The following is a 22,327-nucleotide window of genomic DNA, read 5'->3' on the forward strand; positions in this document are numbered from 1 at the left end:
TCGTGAATGGTAGGTGGGGGGCAGGGACTGAAGGAAAGGACTTGGGTAGGAACGAAGGCAGCTTAAGAGAATAGGTAAAGCAGGAGGAAAGGGAGCATCAGGCTGACCAATTATATCAAAGCTGCGTTCGAAGGTTTGCAATTTGCCCAAGTACCATTAATTACCACGGGAACGCACATTCTGTAACTAACCCCTCCATCCCGCCGGGCGCAGACCCGCCCGCCGCCACGCCACGCCACGCCCCTGCGGCCCAGGCCCCACCCTGCGGCCCAGGCCCCACCCTGCGGCCCAGGCCCCACCCTGCGGGTGTCTCTTATTCGGCAGTGTCAATAAAGTTGCAGCGGTTTGACTTTGCAGCGAACAACATGGCGACCTCCATGCTGGGCTCACTGCTGCGGACCGTCCGGCAGGTCAGGCCCGGGTCCTAATCCCCACCCTTCCCCCTTTCCCCCCAAACCGCAGGCACCCCACTCCTCTGCCACCTGCAGAGCTCGGCGCGGACCCGTCCCAGGGGTCCCCCCTCCTCCGGCTCGATTCAGAGGAGGCCCGAGCTGATGTACATTCGGCATCCGTCACCGTGAAACTGACTAGCATTGAAAGCTGCAGCCTGACGACTTATGAGTGAGTGCAGGTGGACCAGGAAAGGGGTCCGAGGAGCGAGGCCCCAGGGACCCCGCGGTTAAGACATGAGAGCCGAGCAAAGCAGACTTGAAAGGAGCTCAGCGAGGGAGGAGGAGAGCCGGCAGTGGCTGACCTGGAAGCGGGAGGCGACACTTTCAAGGAGCAGGGAGTAGGCAACTCGGGAAGTCACGGTTCAGTTCCCGGTCAGGGCGCGTGTCAGGGCACATGCCCGGGTTGCGTGTTCGGTCCCCAGTGTGGGGTGTGCAGGATCAATGATTCTCTCTCATTGTTGATGTTTCTCTCTCTCCCTTCCCCTCGGAAATAAAAAATATATTTTAAAAAATGAAGACGGGCTGAGAACGGGCTGCTGGGTTAGCATGGTGGAGGTTGGTGGGGTGAAAGCCTTCAAGAAAGAATGGGAAAGAAAGCGGACACAGAGTAGAGACAAGTCTCTGAAGACGTTTTGCTGCAAAGTGGGGCAGAAAAATGGGTCAGGAGCTAGAGTGACGAGTTAAGAGTGGGTGTTGTGTGTGTGAGTGTTTTTAACATGACAGAAGTAAACGTATTTTTTGTGGTAAAGGAAGAAATCCTGTGGAGTGGGGTGGGGGGGTGGGGAGATGGAGATGGAGAGGAGAAAATTGCTGGAGCTGTATGTACCCTTGTGTAGGCAAGAGGTGATGGGTCTCATGAGGTACCATTGGTCTTAGGAACATGGACGGTTCATCTTTAGTATCCTTGCTTAATAGAAATATAATGCCAACCACATACGTAATTCAAAATTTTCTAGTACCACATTAAAAGATTTTTTAAAAGCTTAAGTTAATGTAATTTTTATCCCCCAGTCATGGGAGAAAAAAGAGCTACAGGGGAAGCTATCAGAAGGAGTCAAGCTTCAGCTAGAGCAAAAATCTGAAGGGGTTGTTAAGAGAAGAAACTGAGGATTTAGATTTTGATGGTTGTAGGTGGAAGAGGGCCCAGTGGAAGAGTTTTAGGAGATAAAGAGGAATTTTAGGAGGTGAAGAGGCAGAGGGGCAGGATAGGATGTGTACAGAACAGAACGAAGGCAATCTTAATATATAAAGCACTGGTATAAAATAAGAAAAAAACAATGTAATAGAAATATGGGCAAAGAACACAAAACATTCACAGAAGAAATAATATAGACCAATACATTTTTAAAGTGTATAGTTTTAAAAGTGTATTACTTTTATAATCAGAAAAAAAGTTATATAAAGAATGAAAGTTTTTTTAAAAAAAAAATATCTATAGGGTGTCCCAAAAACATATATACACACTTGGAATAATTACGAAGGCAGTGTTTATTAAAATACATTTCAATCAAAATTGAGCTATCAGCTTTTAAAGTGTGTTTTTTTGTGACACCCTGTAGAAACCTGTTAGGAAATGGTAGAAAGTTGATTGTAAAGAATTTAAGGGAAAAATGTTTCACCTTCCAACACACATTTTTGGCATTGTATTAATTGCCACTATTTTGGTTTAATGTACATCCATAAAAGGTATTTATTCTGAATTAAGTCTATTTAAAATTACTAAAAAAAAATAGTTGATCCTAAGTAGCGACTAAAAGAGGACTGCAGGATGGGGACATGGCAGAGCCTGGGTCTGACTATCCCTCACTTATTCTTTATCTTTTTTAGATGGTTCCTTCATCAGCTTCAGGCCAAGTTCGAGGCTACTACGTAGACTGGAGAATGTTGCGTGATGTGAAGAGAAGGAAAATGGCCTATGAATATGCAGATGAGAGGCTACGGATTAATTCGCTTAGGAAGAATACCATTTTGCCAAAATACCTTCAGGTTAGCTAATTAAGATGAGTCCCTGACCACCCAAGATCATTAACTCAAATCAGACCACTTTTGATACTGTTTGTTGTGACTTACTGTCAAAATAATTTCTGGAGAATATGATCAAATGCTCTCAGTCAACATAAATGAATACCCTCGAAACTGATTTTGGTGAGTTTCAGATTAAAGAGAATTATTCGTTCCTAACTACTAAGCCTTTAACCATTTCAGTAGGTGATGCTTAGAAAGTACTGGGGCATGCTAACCACACCAGAAATTGGGCAGTTATTTGACCTCGGAATGCCCTTCCTCCCCACTCCCCCTCCCCTTCCCCCCTGCCGCATTCCAGTGTCCTAAGCTTTGCTGATGCATGGGGCTCTGTTCTTCACCCAGGGCCATTTCTAGCCTACTTGTCTGAACTCCTTTGCCCACCTCTGTGTACTGAGGTGGCCTTCCAATTAGGTTTACTTTCTTATTAGACTCCTTGAGTAAGAGGATGACAACCCTGTTTGGCATCCTGAAGCAGAAGGTCCTGCACCTACCTGGTGACACAGATAGAATACTTGCATTCAAGAGTAGCATCAGGGGGTATAACTCAAACTCAAGGCCACTCAACTTATCAAAAGCTCAGAGTAAAAATAAAATACATTTATAGAAGTTGGCAGAATATATCAGCCATTAATTACTACAGATTCTTTTAAATCTTGTCTAGATTAAGCCAGATGAACAGAAAACTGAGTGCGCTGGACACTCATTACAGCTTTTACTGTAATGGCATTTAGGTACTTGCCTATATTTAGGGAGTAACAAGGGGCCCTCTCAGCTCAGGATGTTGTGGAGGACATTATCTATGAAGACTCCCTGAAGAAATGTCTGATATGAGCAGCAATAATGGTGCTGAGATTCTCTGAATTATGAGACCTGATCATGGCCCTGTGCCTAGTAGCTTCCAAGTCAATATTTATGTCCCAGTTCTAACCAGATTACAGGCTTTCAGAACATGTAGCTTTGTCTCATTTTCCCTTTGCCCCAATTTCCTCATTGTAAACTGCCTTAAATGTTTTTGGGAACGAGGAGAGGTAGGGAGTGTGTGTGTGTACATATTATGTACATACATAAATAATTTGCAGCTATTCTTCAGTTTCTGCCTTATGAAACTTCATTCTTCCAATCTGGTCATTTTTCTCTTCTCCAGTTCTTCCTGTAGTACTTACTGTCTGTCATTTATTGACCTAATTGTGTTGTTTTATATAATTATTTCATAATAGCAACACATGTATATGCTTTTGGAGATCAGGAACTATTAATGCTTAATAATTTGTTAATTTAGTGGCTTTCACGTGCATTTTCTCATTTATGTTCTTTTAATACATTGGAGTAATTATTTGCTTCCACCACAGTCTAGCACAGGGTCAGTCATACTTGCTCTGTAGTAATCTGTTTTTCTCCTCTCAACCACTTTTGCCCTAACCAAACTCACTCTACCTTGCAAATGATCTTTTAAATATGTAAATCTCATCTGATCACTCACCTTTGCTTTTCTATCAGTCAGAATCTTTACCACAGATGTCAAAGCTCTGGGGATCCTACCCTTACTCCCTCTCCAACCTCATCTCAACCATATTTGTTCCTAATTCAGCTTTAGTCCAGAAGTTTCATACTTTCAATGACTCAAAAGTCGCATGGGAAATAACCTAACTTTATACCCCAAGGAACTAAAAAAAGAGCAAATTAAGCCCAAAATTAGCAGAAGAAAGGAAATAACAAAGATAAAAGCAGAAATAATGAATTGGAGACCAGACAAACACTGAAGATCAGTGCTACTGAGCTGGTGATTTTTCTGGTCTGTTTCTACTTTGAGGTGAAGGCTCCCTACTATGTTCAGGGTTCTTTGGCCAAACTCTGGCCACATTAGTGAATCTAGCCTATTGTTTTCTTCCTCTAAGCATTGACTTCACCATGTCTGTGTAACAGTGTTGTGACTTCCCTTAGGAAGTGGCTGATGAAGAAATTGCTGCCCTTCCCCGGGATAGCTGTCCCGTTAGAATCAGAAATCGGTGTGTTATGACGTCCCGTCCACGTGGTGTGAAGCGGCGTTGGAGGCTTAGTCGGATCGTCTTCCGTCACTTAGCTGACCATGGGCAGATGTCTGGGGTCCAGCGAGCAATGTGGTAAACTGCCTTAGCTCCAGAACCTACTGCGCTTGCAGGAAACCAGTTCTGACAAGACAACTCTCTTCTAACAGACAAAAACCTAGTTTTAATAGGAATCTAGTCTACCTGATGTCTAGTTAAATTACTTTTAAATTTTCAATGAAGAAACCTGGATGTTTCATTCTGTCAGTGAATCTTCTTTCCTGTTGGACTAAATGAAACATAAGTGTTCCCAAGCATGATGCAGAGTAATAAAAATATTTTCTGTGAAAATATGCTTTGTATGCTTGCCTTTTCCTTCAAATTTAATCTTCTAACAACAAAAAAGGGTTCCTGTATTTAAGGGCATTATCTCACAAAGCAGGATTTAACTTATAGTTCATCCAAATCATTGACATGGAGCTACCTCACCTATGGCAGGCAATCTGTAATGCTGGGCTGGCTTCCCTAACCTGCACAATTCACTGTTCTGTTAGTTCACTGTTAGAAAAACAGTATGTGGGAGGGTAGAGCTGATGTCTAGATTAGCTAATGCTCAATTTTTGTATGATGGCTGAAGCACTAAGTGTTTTCTTGTTCCATCTTCAAGGACCCTTAGAACAAAGCCCCTAAAAATCTATGCAAAGAGTCAAAGTTTCGTTGAAAGTATATATTCTCTATGTTCATATTTATTTCACCTGTAGCAAAAGAGTAAAAGTAGCAGTAACAGTGTGGATCAGCCCGGTGATAACAACGTGCAGAGCAGTATGGCAGCACTGACTTAATGTTGGGACAGTATTCCTGGAGCCCATACCTGCACTTACATCAGGAGGCCAGGGATGTGATTCTTTGCAGACAGAATGGTGCAAGCAAAGGGCTAGACACATCAAACTGTGAAACTAGTCACTTCAGTGTATCAAACATGTAGTGCAAAACAAGGACCGTACCATGGAAAATGTCATATATGGCAAAGAGTTAAGACTGAATTTAAATACCAGTTATTGGAGTTTTAAGCAAAGGAATGACATCATCATCTTGCTCTACTGCTGTGTGGTAGAGATAGTCATGAGAGGAAAAGGCTCCATACAAGATAATGGGTCAGGACAATGTCTTAATTGTTCAGGTAGACAAGTGCCTGAACTAAGTAGTGATATTAACAAAGGAGATGACAGGAAAGATCTAAGTATTATTTAGGAAAGAAAATTGGGTAAGACTTAGAGACTGCTTATATTTAAGAAGTAAAAGGGCTCTCTGGGTTCCTGGTAAGGGTGACTAGAAAGATGACAGAAGGCAACTCCCAGATAGAAGATCTGGGGGAAAAGAATGGGTTTAAGGGAAACAAGATCTCTAGGTTCAGGTCTCAGCCATGCACTGTTTGAGAGGCCTGTTTCATCCTGAAGTCTACTGTGCAGGTGGATAGCAGAGTCAAGAACTTGGTGGAGATGAAGTTATGAGAGGGAATTGTCAGTATACCTTGGATTCATGTTTCCTAAATTTATCTTCCAGTTTACAAACTGGAATGCTCTAGCAAATCCCAACTAGAAACTAGTATTAATCAAATTATAACTAGAACATCACATTTGCTGATCTCTGGCATTCACTGGTAAGACACGCCCCGACTTTTCTTGTTTGGCTCAGGATCCAAGTGCAATCCAAATCTGGTTGCTCTCTCTCCCTTTTCTCCATGTCTTTCATTTGGAGGAGCCAGGTTATTTGTACTGTAGTGTCTAACATTGGGCTGTTGGCTTCTTCATGTGACCTTTAACTTATTCCTGTCTTTCCTATAAACTGGTTGTTACATCTAAAGGCTTACTAGACACAGGTCCAATTTTTTTAAAATGAATTTTCACAAGTGTGTTGTGTACTCTATTACATCACATTAGAAGGCACATACCTGGTTGTCCAGCTTTTAGTGATAATTCATCAGGGGGCTCAGCCTGACCCCTACATTTAAAATTCATCATTTATTAACCTATCATCTATCACTACGGATTGCAATGGTGATATTCTAAATATCATCACTTTTTCTGCATTAGCTGCTATTTGTCTGTAGGAACTTTCCCTTATCAATTTATTATTCTGAAATATTTTACTTACAATAAAGACCAGATAAATGCATGATTTTCTATCAATTTTCAGAGTAAACGAATTGATGCTCTAGCAACTTCCAAAGGTAACAAATAATCTTTCACTCTCCCAAACTTGTAGATTTTGTTTCAATCCACTCCAGACATTATTTTGAGACTCAAATTAATCCTTCCACTGCCCCTTATACTCCCATGATTGGGTCCTTTATCCTGTTGACTTGATATAGGATATACGATCTTCCCTCACTTTCTAGCATAAGATAACCCAGGCTTACCTTTGTATTTCCTGCCTCAGACAATTTTTTAAAAAATGTTATTAATGTCAGAGAGAGGGAGAAGGGGAGATAGAAACATCAATGATGAGAATCATTGATTGGCTGCCTCCTGCATGCCCCACACTGGGGATCGAGCCCACAACATAGGCATGTGCCCTGACTGGGAATCAAACCGTGACCTCCTGGTTCATGGGTCGAAGCTCAACCACTGAACCACACCAGCCGGGCACAGTTTTTTTGCATCCCGGGTCCTGTTAGTAGGAAATGGTGTGTACTTGGGGTGCTACTCATTACTAATGAATTCTGAATTGTCATTGCTGTAAACTTTTAGGCTCTATTGGTGAGACTTGCAAAGAAATGGATATTTTTTCAAGATAAAAATAGTTTATATTGATTTTATACTTATAAAAACCTTAGCTCCTCATGATATCAGTCTAGTTTCACTATCTCACTAGTGATGGACAGTCAAAATACCATGTTCTAAAGTCATTTGAAAGTAACATGCATTTATAATCTGACATGCATTAGGTGTTTTTCCCAAAATTTTAGGGTTATTTTTTATTTAGCTTTTAAATTAAATTTTAGATGGTTCTAAAACCAAAACTAAAGAAAATGGTACATTCACATAAATACTGCTTCCATCTTGTCTCTCTTTTCTCATTATTTACCGTTTTTATTACTTTGGGCTTACTCTTCCAGTTTCTTTTTGAAATACAGTGGGGCCTTGACTTACGAGTGTCCCGACTAACGAGTTTTTTGAGATACCAGCTGTCTCTCCACGGATTTTTTGCATTGAGTTGACAGAGTAATTTGAGTTAACGAGCTCCTCAACGAGCTCGGTCTCGGAACGAATTAAACTCGTAAGTCAAGGCCCCACTGTACAAGCAAATACATGTATGTGTGTGCATTCACATTTCCACCCATTCTAACACTAAGGCAGGTAAGTACTAGTACACCACAAATGGCATTCTGCACTTTGCCTTTCCACTTACTGTATGCTGGTAATTATTCAATACACTAGTGTACAGAAATAGTCTTCATTTCTTTTTGTGACTCTAAGTACTCCCCGTGTGAATGTACCATAGTTTATTCAGCTAGTCATCTATTAATTGACATTTGGGTGTTTCCAATCTTTTGCACATATTCCAAATTCTGGCCAGTTGCCTTTGGGGAAAGAGCCTAGAATTGTGAGCCAGATGATAAATGCACATGTAATTCTGGTAGAGATTACCAACTGTCCTACCCAAGTTTTAAGCTTCTCATCATTTTGATTCCATTCCCTTATATGAATTTTCCCATACCCTCAACAATCAGTATGCTCAACTTTGGGTTTTCCCAATAAAAGGTAAAAAAGTGTTTTTAAATTTCTCTTCCGAACAAGGTGGGCATCTTTTTATGTTGAAGTTCACTTGCATTTCTTTTTCTGTGAACAATTTCTTAATTTTGGAATCTTCTTGACACATCATGTATTTTTTATTGTGGGATTTTTTTTGGCTATATAAACATTTACTATGTAGTTCAAATTAACCAATATTTAGCCTTATTACCGCTAGATTTTAAGTCACATAGTATAGATTTCCCTAACTCTTAGGTAATAGAGGAGTTCTATCCTTGTCTTCTAGTACTCATATGGCTTCACATATATATTAGCTTTCATCTGTTTGCAAAGTATGCATATGGTTATTTTTGGTTATCTTAATAAAAGCCCATCTCTGCCCCTTGTTGAAATGCTATTAGAGGCATACCTTGGAGACATTGCAGGTGAAGTTCCAGACCACTGAAATAAATTGAGTATCGCATAAAGCGAGTTGTAATCTTTTTGCTGGTGGAGGGTCTTGCCTTCGATTTGTAAATAATGCAACACCTGTGGAGCGCAATAAAGTGAAGCTCAATACAACTTCTGCCTTGGGTCTTTTTCTATTCTGTCCCATTGGTCTGTTTATTCATGTGTCATCATCACAGCTTTAATTATAGTTTTATTAACATGTTCAGTAGTATTAACAACTAGCCTATATATAGGCTGTTTATTCATTTTAAATGCTACCTAATAAATTTTATTCTACCACTTATACCAAATTCTCTCATTACAGTAGTCTTGGCTAATCTCCTCTATGTGTTTGTTTTCTCTTATTCCTCAGTTGCATTGGCAAACACCTCCAATATAACATAGTTATGGAGATCATAGGTTTTTTGCTCTTCTTCTTGTTTTTAGGAGCAGCAATTCCCTCTAAAATAAACCATTTCTTCCCCCAAAGCCTAACTTTTCCTGGATAAACAGATAGTAAAGATAGTCCACTGAATAAAAACCTAACTTCACTGAAAATAGAAAAGATGGATTTTTACATTTGTTTTTAGCTTATGGTTATTGCTTTTTGTAAGCTATCTGATCCATGGCAAAACTTACTAATTGGTACTATACAAAGATATTTGTTTATTCTTGTCAAAATCAGATTTAGTTTCAACTTATTCATAAAAAACTGTATCTAAACCCAGAGAAAAACATTTGTGATTGGATCATTAGGACATTGTTATACATGGTATATGTATTACTTAAGCTGCTAACAGAAAAGAAATTAATGTCTCTATAGCAACCTTGAAGCACAAATACAAATTTGCATTTTCTGAAAAAATTCAAGTTTTATTTACTTGTTCTTACATTGGTGAGAACTGATGTCGAGAACTTAACAAGCGGTAACATTTTTTCCCCACCTCCTAGCTGAACAAAAATACACACAATATGGCATTTTCATTAGGCAAGACTTGCTTCTTTACATTTCACATGAGAATGCAAATATTAATCTTTCTTGAACAAAATGACCAGTTTACTAAGGAAACCATCTTTAGAGGAACTGTTTAATAAGCATATTTTATTTAAATAAATCCTCCAGCAGGAGAATTCATTGCCTTTACTTAGAAGAAGGCTCTGTAAAATTATCTGTTAAATGTATCTGTAGCTCACCAACATGTCCTTATTGGAAACATCATTATTTCCACATCACAATTCCCGAAAGAACTTTAAAGTCTCAGAATTCTGTCTCTCCTTTGGCTTGCTTTTCTCTTGATTGTACCCAGGCTTTATTAATGGTTCGCTTCATATCATCATCTCCATCTTCATAAATTTTCTTTAGAACATTCATCAGTCCCTCACTAGGATCTGTTTCAGTGTCATAGGAGGGCTTTCTGTTAAAAAGAAAACATAATAATTAAGAAGTATGTATATATACATCTAAAAATTCTGTGTGTGTATATACACAAATGATTCCATTTACTGACAAATTTTATATGCATGATTGATTACTAAGTATGGGAAGATACAAATCAGGTTAACGTTTGTAGCAAGCGGAGAAGTGGAGGTAAGGGGAAGATATTGAGTATCTAAAGATATTCACAATTAATACAGCACATAACAAATTCATCTTAATGAAAACAATATACACCCACACATTATGTTTCTGGTTGTAGCAAAGAGGGGTTATCAAACGGCTAGGAGTTTTCTTGGGACAGTGAGATTTTAGTTAATTTTTAGCAGAAGACCTAAGTAAATAAGCATTTACTTTTCTGAACTGTCTTAATTTTTTTAAAGGCATGTTTCCTCATATTATTTGAAAAAAAAATATTTTGAGAGAAAAACACAAACATACGCTACACATGGACACACACTGAAGTTCATATTTTTTAATTAGAAAATCCCTCCTCTTAAGCCCGAGATATATGGGTATGGGCCTGGGCCTGGCAGTAAAAGCAACAGTCCTTAATGTAGTTAATACCTTTCATGCAATCAATGTTCAACCTAGGCCAATTAACTATTATTTACTTATTTATTTATTTATTTAATTTTTAATATATTTTATTGATTTTTTACAGAGAGGAAGGGAAAGGGATAGTTAGAAACATCGATGAGAGAGAAACATTGATTAGCTGCCTCTCGCACACCCCCTACTGGGGATGTGCCCGCAACCAAGGTACATGCCCTTGACCGGAATCAAACCTGGGACCCTTCATTCTGTAGGCCGACGCTCTATCCACTGAGCCAAACCGGTCAGGGCCAATTAACTCATATTTAATTCTTTACTCACCTCATTTATTAAGTGCCAAGTTATATACTGGACATTGGAGATATACAATAAGACAGGGTTTTGTACTCAGGTAATTCACTCTAGATTTAAAAATCAGTTCCACAGAGAGTGCCCAACTCTAGTCAACCACATACCAAATGCATGCTGGCTATGAGAGAGGAGTGAGAGAAAGGTAGATGGCTAACTCACTCCATGTAGTACATTACCAATAGAGAGGAATGTGTGACCTAAAATGGAAGTGCCTTGAATTAACATTTTTTAGAATAGCATTAAAGTTGGATAAAATTATTCTATCTTTTCCACTCTACATCAGTGACAATGAAACTCCATAACTACATTACCAGAAACTTCTATGGAACTCAAAAACCACAGGGTATCTGGGTCTCTCTGGAACTACTAAAATGAACTCTCTGGGAATGGGCACCGTATCTAGAGCAGCACTATTGGTCCAGGGTTAAGAACCAGCAAAAAAGAGCCAACCAAATGCAACATGCTGGACACTTCCAGTAGGTTCTGATAGTTGGAGCATAAGTTAAGATAGTTGGGTTAGTCAGTGGACACTGAGAGGTAAATGGTCAAATCACAGACTATACAACTCTGTTATCTATAAAGGTAAACTATTAAAAATTTATAATCCAGCAAAGTACATTAAATTTCTTAAGAAAATGAAAGTGAACTCACTCTTTCTCTTTGCACTCTTTTTCAACTTGAGTCAGGTAGTCCCACCGTGTGTTTTCCGCTTTCTTTCTACATAAGATAATGACTGTATCTGTCTTGACCTAGAATACATGGAGATAAGCATGAATGCTTAGAAGACAATTATTTATTCAATAATCATTACTTTAATGTGTAGGACCTGTTTTAAGAACTAGTAATACCTTTATGAATAGAGGCCAGAGTCTGAACAATCATGGACGAGAAAGACCACAACAGGGAAAATTAAGAGTACTAAGTGCTCTCAGGACAAAGAGGGTGCTAATGGGAGCTGGGGAAGGACCTTCATCAGGAAGCGCTCTCCAAGATCCAGGAAAAAGAGTCTTCGAAGCAATTGGTACAGCAACGATAAGGGCTCCAAAATGGGATGATTTTGGTGTTTGAATAAAAAGAAAAAAGGAGTGGCTGGATTTTGGTGAAGCGTGGAATAACATAGTAAGAGGGGTCAGAGACAGGCAGAAAATCCAATCATAAAGGCAGTATCACTGAGTCTGAAAGGTAATAAGAAAACAGGACAAGTAAGAGTATACAACTCTTTCAGCAATGATCCATGTAACTCCTAGGACAGGAGTCTTTTAAGTATCCTTCAACTATGGAATTAGCTGATGAAAACTGAGGAGTGAGACACAAGTTAATCAATAAATTATATTCCAGTATTACCTTTAAGCTGCTACATAATTCTATGTATAGATGGCAGAATGAGACATCTATATACCAGATGTATTAAATCTCATTTATTTAAATCAGGTAGAAAAGAGGGATTATCTGAACTAGTGAAAAGTGTGAATAACAGTTTTTGAAAAGATAGTTTTTCAGAGAGGAAGGGAGAGGGAGAGAGAGATGGAAACATCAATGATAAGAAAGGAATCATTGATCAATTGCCTCCTGCATGCCCCACACTGGGAATCAAGCCCACAACCCCAGCATGTGCCCTGATCAGGAATCGAACCATGACCTCCTGGCACACAGGTTGACGCTCAACCACTCAGCAAGACTTGCTGGACAAGACAGTTTATTTTTATAGCTTCTAACTCCAACTAGGCTAAGTACTTAAGTCCTTTTATGTATCAAAACCACATAAAGCTTCTAATAATAGCTACTATTAATTTAAACACTTTATATATATTTCATTTCAGTATATAATTTCAGCTTTGTGAAATAAATTATTCCCATAGTACAACTGAGGAAACTGGGACAGGAAGTCATTAAGTGACCTGCCAAAAGGTCACAACCAATAAGTGGCAAGACTGGCATTAAAACTCAAGTCCCACTCTTAACCATTTTAAAAGCATAGTCCTCTCCAGAATTTAATGCAATATTCCTATAATAATCTGTTTTTCTGGAGCAGGGGTTGGCAAACTTCTTCTATAAAGGACAAGAGAGTAAATGTTTTAGGCTTTGTGGGCCACGTGATCTGCTGTAGCTACCTAATTCTGTCGTCATAGCACAAAAGCAGTCGCACATACAATACACAAACAAGTGTGGCTGTGTTCAAACAAAACTGTACTTACAAAATAAGCAACATGCTGTAGTCTGCTGATTTTTGTTATACAGGATTAATTTATTCTACTTCATCTCAATTCTAAATTGGCCAGGTACAATTTAATGAGATTTCACAATATGACAAAAAAAGCAGACTTACTTTTTTTGAACTGCCTTCCACAGAGATGGGTTTCAAGAGATTGTTGACAATCATGGAGTAATTCTTCCCATTTAGATTCTTTACCAAAAGATCAAATGACCTACAACATAATAACAAACACATTATCTTTCTGGCTCTATGAAAGGTGCTATCTAGTTCTTGTGGAAATAAGCCGCAGTTGAGCATCTGGCCATCCCAGAGAAGATTCACATCTTCAAAGCAGATGTGTAGGACAATTGATTCTAAATTTAAGCAGAATTTTAGATACTGTAAAAAAAAAGAGGCCATCACAAAGTCATCGCTGCCTCACAGCTCACTGTCTTCCACATAATGGGAACTCACCTCTCTGTGAAGTGCACCTGCACATTCTCCGTGGGGACGTGCTGGACTCCAGTTAAGGTAATATAGATTTTCACAAACTTATCTGACTGATCCCACCCTAGTAACAAAACAACAAAAAAAGACATGAGTGAAGTCTGACACTATCTCTAAAACAGTAAGTACATATGGCTTATCATAAACTAAGTAAAATGGAAATCTAGTAATAGAAACATGAAAAAATTAAAATATAAATATTTTTCTAGATGGAGAAGAGCTTCAAAGCAGTTAAGTAATCTACCCAAAATTAGGCATTTAGCCAGTGGTAGAACTTGGAATCAAATCCGTGTTTACTGAACACAAAGCCCATGTTTTATTCCTCAAAATAAAGAATATGGTCCTTAAAAAATATATATGTGTGTGTGTGTGTGTGTGTGTGTGTGTGTGTGTGTATATATATATATATATCCTCATCCGAGGATGCTTTTCCATTGATTTTTAGAAAGAGAGAGGGAAATACAGAAAGAAATATCGATGTGAGAGAAACACATCAATTGGCTGCCTCCTGTACGAGCCCTGACCAGGGCGAGGCTAGGGAGGAGCCTGTAACCGAGGTATGTGCCCTTGACCAGAATCGAACCTGGGACCCTTCAGTCCACAGGCCGACGGCTCTATCCACTGAGCCAAACAGGCTAGGGACTTAGTATATTATTTAATAGTAGTTCGTTTCCCCTATTTATGGAAATAATTTTGTCCTATCCCTAAATATTGGTATTCTCCACTAAACTGGATTACTAAACATCAATACTAATTCCATAGTCATTTCTACTTATCTAAGCAGTTCAACAAACACAACCAATCATAGCTTCCTCAATTCCCTTCTTTGACAAAGTAAAATATAGAGTCCAATTCACCCAAATCTGCTAATTTGACTAACCTCTAACGTTTACTAAATGCCATTTCAGTATATACTGTCAAACTACTGACATTATAATCTAGATCAGTGGTTCTCAACCTTCCTAATGCCGCGACCCTTTAATACAGTTCCTCATGTTGTGGTGACCCCAATTTCATTGTTACAAATTGAACATAATTAAAGCATAGTGATTAATCACAAAAACAATATGTAATTATATATGTGTTTTCCGATGGTCTTAGGCAACCCCAAGGGTCGTTCGACCCCCAAAGGGGTCGCGACCCACAGATTGAGAACCGCTGATCTAGATGATTTGTCAACACAAAAAATATACAAACATCACATAAAAGCATATTATGTTTACTGTATACAATTATATATATATATATCCCTAAAACTTCCTCAGTTTGTGCTATAGAATAAAAGTGTCAATTTTTTAAAAAGTCCTACAGAGTCCTGTAAAACTTCATCTAACCTTTTCCCATTCATTCAATCCATCTTTCACATTAAGTATCTCCCTAAACACAAATCTAGGCTCTTCCATAATGTGCCATAATCCTACCACATTCAGACCATTTTCCTGTATCAATCAACTAAATACATAGCATAACTCCTATAGTACATCTCTTAAGCATGACACACACTGCTTTTCATTATGACAATACTCAAAATACATGGTTTGAGCCCTGCCAGTGTGGTTCAGCTTTTGTCAGCCTATGAACCAGGAAGTCATGGTTTGATTCCCAGTCAGGGCAAATGCCTGGGTTGTAGTCTCAATCCCCAGTGTGGGGCATGCAGAAGGCAGCTGGTCAATGATTCTCTCATCATTGATATTTCTATCTCTCCCCTCCTCTCTTTTCCTCTCCAAAATCAATAAAAATATATATATTTTTAAAAATACATGATCTGATGCCTTTAATGCAGTCGTGGGCAAACTACTGCCCGCGGGACGGATCCAGCCCGTTTGAAATGAATAAAACTAAAAAACCAAACAAACAAACAAAAAAAACCATACCCTTTAATGTAATGATGTTTACTTTGAATTTATATTAGTTCACACAAACACTCCATCCATGCTTTTGTTCCGGCCTTCCAGTCCAGTTTAAGAACCCATTGTGGCCCTCGAGTCAAAAAGTTTGCCCATCCCTGCTTGAATGTCTCTATTCATGTCATTTGTTCATGAAATTCCCTTTCTTTTTTCACACTTGCTGTATGCACCCTTCAAACTCAAATGTCTCTTCTACAAGTAGAATCATTTCATCAGCTGCATTCCCATAACTTATAAATTTATTAAGTACTTACTATGTACAAAAAGAAACCTAAGGCTGTCCCTGCCTTCATAACTCACCACTCAGATTTAAGTCGTCCTGCTTACAAAACAAAAAAAGTTACGATCTACTGAGGACAAATGATATTGTTAGATTTTTGTGGTATTAGTTTTATCTTTGTCCCAAGCACCATAAGCAGGGTCTGGGTCTTTGTCATTATTGTGCATCTGATATCACTGTAATCAGCTAGTCCTATCTAATAAAGAGGGAATATGCTAACTGACCATCACATAGAGGCACCCACAACCAATAAGGAGGGAATATGCTAATTGACTGTCACACCCTCAAAGATGGCGACGCCCAGTCCCCTCAGCCCCGCCAGAGCGGCAGGTGTGTGGCAAGGCCTCCAGAGTCCCCCAGTCCCCTCAGCCCCACAGCCGCCCAGGGCCGGCCGAGGCTTGCGCTGCTGGCAGTGACAGCAGCAGAGGTGTGATGGGTCGCCTCCGATCCCTGAGGGCTCCCTGACTATGACAGGGGGCAGGCCGGGCTGAGGGACTGCCCCCTCCAATGCATGAATTTTCATGCACAGGGCCTCTAGTTATTAACAATAAGAAAGGAACAAAGAACAAAGGGAAGGCCAGACATGATTAGCATGGCCATTTTGGGCAGCTTCACCAGGAAGCTGCACTTTCACATTCCCCAGCCAACTACTGGCCCATTCCCTGCAAAACACTGGAGGAAGGGGTCTAACAAAGGGGAGATGTGCAGAGAAGTTGGGGTGACCTAGGGAAGGTACTTGCCTGCTGATCTAACCTGGGGAACCATGGATTGGCTATAGGGGGCATGGCCTACGTAAGCTCATGAAAATTTGGGAATACATAATCCCCCAAAGGTGCTTGCCCCCAAACAAAGGAGCTTGATCTCTTGGTGCTCTTGGCTCACTGGGCTCTCCTGCATTTGCCCACGTTCCCTCCACAGCCACGTGGCCCTGCAGACCCTACACACAACACACTGATGGACTGCAACTGGAAACACAAGCCAACCTAGCTCAATGCTGGACTGGAGAGACACTGCTCCAACATGAAATGAAAACTCTAGGCAACAGCTTTGATCCAAGCTCTGCTGAAGCCATAGCTATACTGCTATGGCAGGACAAAGGAAAATGGGACCTTGGAAACTCAGGTATATAATTCCACAGAAATAAAGTTTTCTACAGTATCTTACCCTCCAGTGCGAGTATCAGAAAATTCTTTTTCTTAGATCATTGCAAGCCTACTCCCACCAAAAACCAGTAGGGACAAGGAGTGCCCCCCACCAATAACATGTCCACAAGTCCAAGCACAACAGTGGCACATAGGTGCTCAAAAATGTTCCTTAAATTTAACTAGATTTCTTTCCTCAATTAATATTAGTGGTTGTTTGGCAAAATGAAATGCAAAACAGGATGAAAATCAAAACAAAAAGCTCTGTTCCATATATACAGAGTAGGTTCTTTCTTGTTGCTATTCATCATTGTACTAAATCAACTTGCTCTGGTAATAGCTTCTAGAATGTATCCTTAGCCTATCCTTTTTCATCTCTTAAAAAGCAACTTATTAAATAAGTGATGTATTCAAACCACCAAAACAAACACTCAAAACTATTTTTAAAATTAAGTTTGTTATGTTAGTTGGTCACTACTGAGGACTCAGTTCCTCACAGGAAAAAAAGAGCTGGATGTAGGGGAGCGTGTCATACCATAATTACTGATTTTCACTGTATATCCCGTTGTAATGGGAGCAACCACTGCAGCTGGCTTTTCATTGTCAAGTTCTGCTTTCCTTGGTGATTTCTGCTGCGTCTTGTTCTTGACTTCGGTCTCAATCTTGGATTTTTCAGCTATAAGAGCATCACGTACTCTCTTTCTAGTGGCCTTTTCCAGCAGCACCTTCACCTCTTCAAGATCTTTCTGTAGCTGTGTTAAAGTAAAAGATAAGTCAGTTATGATAAGATAAAACTTGGTATTATGCCTTTTGGTCATTTCAGTTTTCTGAAATAAGAGCTAAGAATTAAGGACGTTCATTTAAATTTTCTCAGGTTGGGTAGTAACTTGAATTCTTTCCTCCAGCCTATTTTAAATAAAAAATGAAAACTTAACAATCTTGCAATAACAATAGGTAATCAAGCCTAAATTTTCGAGTTTGGTAAACTATTATCTGCCTTTGTTGAACATTTTCTTAAAATATATTTTTATTGATTTCAGAGGAAGAGAGAGACAAAAACATCGATGGTGAGAAAGATTCATTGATCGGCTGCCTCCTGTACACCCCCTTCTGGAAATCGAGCCCACAACCCAGGCATGTGCCCTTGACCGGAACCGAACCTGGGAACCTTCAGTCCGCAGGACAACGTTCCATTCCCTGAGCCGAACTGGCTAGGGCTGTTGTAGAACATTATATTTACAAGATACTTCTGTGATTTAAATTGAGATGAAGAAATCATTTTTTTAAGTAGAAAATGAGTTCATAGATTCCCTTATAACATGCAGTCCTAGTCATCAGGAATTTTAAAATTTGGAATTTGAAAAATATTAAAGTAAAAGGATGAGTGGTGAAACGCTCTAGTAACTTGACTGAGGTCATCTAACTCTATCAGGAATTGTTCTTCGCTGATATTCCTTCACCAAATGCCTAAATATTACACCTAAAAAAGTTTGAATTTTTAAGACAAAAGATAAAGAAAATGTATCTCTGCTTTTAAGAAAAAGTCTTGTTCTGAAACTCCAGGCTTATATTTATGATCAAAAGTCTTGGACTTGGTTGCACAATAGAGAGAAAAAGCCTGGGCAAACAATCCAACATACTCCTGATCATTAGAAAAGCCACCTGTTCTTTCCTCATACCAGTACCTCGCCTACTGAAGTCTACTTCTACTTTCTAAAGGTAGAGCCAACAGTTTTTTAAGTTTGAGAGTTAAGACACTGTTAGAAAATTAATGGGCTTAAAAAATATTTTCCCAATTATCCTCTGACACATTACAAATAAGGAATTTGTTTTTCTTAAAATAATTTTACATTCTGGCCAATACTAGCAATTTGATAGGAGGATGCTTACATTATATCCTGAGGACATATAAAAAGCTCAATATAAACATCGTTAAGTAACTCAGTATAACATCTGAAGTAGAGTTTAGGAGTCCTAATGTTTCTCAAGTCTTATAAAAAATGCAGTGACAGAAAAATGAATGCTTTCTTTTATCCAACTCTGGTATTATCTCATTTAACTCAGATGTCCTTGCTTCACCATCTGTAACTGATAACAGTATAAAAAGTCCAACTGTGCCGTCTCCTGTCCATACTCATGACCCCGAGCTCATATTACTAAGACAAAAAAATTGCAAGCTCATCTTGGGAGCATAACACCAAGATGTTTTAGTTCAAAGCAAAGCAATATTTTTTATTATAATGGTTTAAATTTTTCATATGATTCTAATACCGATAAAAATGTTGAAATTAAAATTAGTTTATGTTCCTAGAGAATTTAGTTTTAAAAATGTACCAAACAAGAGGTTTTACTTCTTGATTAGAATAGAAATCCTTTTTTGAGCAGACCCTGAAAAGAACTCTGAGAATTAACGGATTCCCAGGCCCTTTGTAGCCAGTTTTGGCTCTCAAGCACTACAAACGTAAAGTACATCCACTGTAAGTCTGAAACAACGTCAAGCAGGCCGTTTTGGTATTCCTCAATTGTTCTGTTCCTGCAGTCCTGAAACCAGTAAAAGTGATCCCTCTGGTGCCTTAGATAGAGCAGCTTCTCATCTAATTTACCTTGGCATTCACTTGTTTTCCTTATGCAAAAATCACATATCCCTTTTATACCCACCCATAAACACATTCAAATTTATCTTCTAATCTAGTGCCAAATCCTACACTATAAGGCATTAAAATCAAGTGCCTCAAAGTGGGGAAAGGACTGAAAAGACATTTCTCAAAAATATACAAATGGCAAAACCACTAAGCACATGAGAAGATGCTCAGCTTCATTCATTAGTCATTAAGGAAATGCACATCAGAACCACAATGAAATACCACTTCATACCCATCAAGATGGCTAACGTCAACAACAAAAACACCCAGGAAATAACAAGGGCATCTTCAGACACTGCTTGTGGGAATGTAAAATGGTACAGCCACTTTGGGAAGGAGTTTGGCAATTTCTCAGAGTTGGTTGCCATATGATGCTGCAATTCTACTCATAGGTATACACTTAAGAAAACTGAAAGCCATGTCTGCATAAAAAGTTGTTCACAAGTATTCATAGCAGCGTTGTTCCTAACAATCAAAAAGTAGGAATAATTCAAATGTCCATCAATTGATTAACTGATAAACAAAATGTGGTGTATCCATCTAATGGCATATTATTAAGTCATAAAAAGGAATACAAGCTCCACCATGGACAAACTTGAAAACATTATGCTAAGTGAAAAGGAACCAAAAAGCAAAAGGCCACATACTGTAAGCTTCTATTTATATGCTGCCCAGAATAGGCAAATCCATAAAGACAGAACTGGATTGGTGGTTGCTGGCGGAGGAAGAATGAGGAGGGACTTTTTAATGGACCCCTAGGTTTCTTTTGGGGTGTGATGAAAATGTTCTGGATTAGCAGTGATGGTTTCACAACACTGTGGATATACTAAAATGCACTGATTTGTATGCTTTAAATTGGTTAAAAACAGTGCATTTTATCTCAAACAAAACACCCTCCACCAAGCATCCCTGAGTTTAAGTACCTCAACTGAGAAAGCCCCTGGGTCCTGGCAGGGTAGCTCAGTTGGTCAGAGCATCCTCAGATGTGCCAAGGTTTCAAGTTCCATCTCGGGTCAGGACACACACGAGAACCAACCAATGAATGCATGAGTCAGTGGCACAACAAACTGATGTTCCTCTCCCTCTCTCCCTTCCTTTCTCTCTGTCTCTCCCTTTTTTCTCCCTCCTCCCCGCATCCCACCTCCGCAAAAAAAAAAAAAAAAAAAAAAAAAAAAAGCAAGTCCCTTACTTTGAAGAGGATGAATACTGAGCTATCCTGATGTTAAGACTGTAAAGTCACTTCAGAGGTTATTTCCTCAGGGCACCCAGTACCCCAAGGCCTATCTTTCACCCATAACATAAACTTGTGGCAAGTTATCCAGAATAACACTTAAATACACACACACTTTGTCTTCATTTACACCAGAGCATGAGACTTAAAGAGTCACATCTGAGATTCCCCAGACGTGTTCCTATTGAGGGAAAGATGTCCAGGCAACAAATCTAGACACCCAGCACTTCCCTGCGATACTGACGTTCTAATCGGGCCAGGAAAGAGCCGCCCAAACCGCATTCGTCCCAGGTGGAATTTCCAAACTGTCTCCAGGAGAGTTGGGCCGCTTCGGTGCAGTTTACTGAACAGAACGGAGGCGAGGAGGCGGCTCTTCCCCGCCTAGCGACAACCACCTCCCCGTGAGGAGACGGCTGCCCGCCCGGCCCGTTCCGCAGAACTGCTCCTGGGTCCGCACAGCCTCCGGCTCAGAGCAGCACAGCGGCGCGCCCCGCAGCACTGGGCGACTCGCGACGGAGAATCCGCGGGCCGGGACCAGACGTCCCCCGCGCCCGCCACCTTCCACCTGGAGCGACCCTCGGTGTTCGCGACCGGCCCTGATTTAAGGAAGCGTCACGGCCCCGGGGCTGCCACAGCGGGCGCCGAAAGGGCCTGGGGCAAACGTGAAGGTGACCAGCCGCTCGGTCCACCACCCGCACTACCCGAGGCCGGGAAGCCCGCCCGACACACCCCGCTCACCCGCACCGCGCGCGGGGAGAGACCCCGGCCCGGCCACCGGCAACTTTCCCGCAGGGGCAGCTCGGCACCAGGGGCCGCTGCAGGGATGAGGCCGGGGAAGCGCGGGGACCCGACGGCGCAGGAAGCTGCCAGGGGGGCGGCCGCAGGGCAGTCAGCACGGGAAACCGGGCGGTGGAGGCGAGCGACCGCGACGGGGCGACTGAGGAAGATGAGGCGGGATCCTTACCTCCTCCACAGCTGAAGCCATGGTCCGGCTGGGTAGGCAAGGCACGAGCCGCAGCCCCGCGGGGGAAAGAACAGGAAACGCCGCACCCACGTGACTCGCAGCGCCCGCAGCCCTGCGACGACCCTGACCCTGCACCACACCGCGGCCCGCCTACCGCGCGCGGCGCCTCTGGAACCTTCGCGAGTCCCGCGTCACAGCCCCTAGCGCCGCCCGCCGCCCTCCCCCCTCAGCCCCGCCCCGTCCCGCCGAACCTGGCTCCGCCCCTCCTTCCCGCGAGCCTCCTAGCGACACTGAACTCTCGCGAGAAGTATAACGCCACTGCCTCTCCGCCAGAACGAGTGTACGTTTGTACGTACGCCTTGTTTGCCCCGGCTACGCAGTCGCAACTCAGAACCTAACCGCAACCCGGAAGGAACGTATCGGTCTTCGAGTTC

At 40.8% G+C, this 22,327-nt stretch overlaps 2 protein-coding genes across 2 annotated transcripts; one reads left to right on the top strand and one right to left on the bottom strand.

Moving 5' to 3' along the window:
• The first annotated feature begins 304 nt into the window (after nt 1–304).
• MRPS14 (mitochondrial ribosomal protein S14) lies at nt 305–4,854 on the top strand. Its single transcript, XM_059674314.1, has 3 exons — nt 305–410; nt 2,280–2,438; nt 4,419–4,854. Exons 1-3 carry the CDS (start codon nt 366–368, stop codon nt 4,599–4,601), a joined length of 387 nt encoding a protein of 128 aa, XP_059530297.1. The 5' UTR covers nt 305–365; the 3' UTR covers nt 4,602–4,854.
• Nucleotides 4,855–9,537: 4,683 nt separating this feature from the next.
• Nucleotides 9,538–22,104, bottom strand: CACYBP (calcyclin binding protein). Its single transcript, XM_059674313.1, has 6 exons — nt 21,894–22,104; nt 17,592–17,808; nt 13,695–13,791; nt 13,353–13,452; nt 11,678–11,775; nt 9,538–10,100 (listed from the first exon to the last, which is right to left on the bottom strand). The coding sequence occupies exons 1-6, from the start codon at nt 21,912–21,914 to the stop codon at nt 9,944–9,946; spliced, it is 690 nt and encodes a 229-aa protein (XP_059530296.1). The 5' UTR covers nt 21,915–22,104; the 3' UTR covers nt 9,538–9,943.
• Between the last annotated feature and the right edge of the window lie 223 nt (nt 22,105–22,327).

Source organism: Myotis daubentonii, chromosome 18 (genome assembly GCF_963259705.1).
Source record: "Myotis daubentonii chromosome 18, mMyoDau2.1, whole genome shotgun sequence".
In the NCBI taxonomy this organism is placed as follows: domain Eukaryota; kingdom Metazoa; phylum Chordata; class Mammalia; order Chiroptera; family Vespertilionidae; genus Myotis; species Myotis daubentonii.

Bases quoted from the DNA above. Each gene is read 5' to 3' on its own strand.
- MRPS14 (XM_059674314.1), top strand. From the start codon at position 366: ATGGCGACCTCCATGCTGGGCTCACTGCTGCGGACCGTCCGGCAG. The intron at 411-2,279 runs GTCAGGCCCGGG...TATCTTTTTTAG, and splicing joins TGCTGCGGACCGTCCGGCAG to ATGGTTCCTTCATCAGCTTC. The intron at 2,439-4,418 runs GTTAGCTAATTA...GACTTCCCTTAG, and splicing joins TTTTGCCAAAATACCTTCAG to GAAGTGGCTGATGAAGAAAT.
- CACYBP (XM_059674313.1), bottom strand. From the start codon at position 21,914: ATGGCTTCAGCTGTGGAGGAG. The intron at 13,453-13,694 runs GTGAGTTCCCAT...ATTATGTTGTAG, and splicing joins CAGGTGCACTTCACAGAGAG to GTCATTTGATCTTTTGGTAA. The intron at 10,101-11,677 runs GTGAGTTCACTT...TCTTTTTAACAG, and splicing joins AAAGAGTGCAAAGAGAAAGA to AAAGCCCTCCTATGACACTG.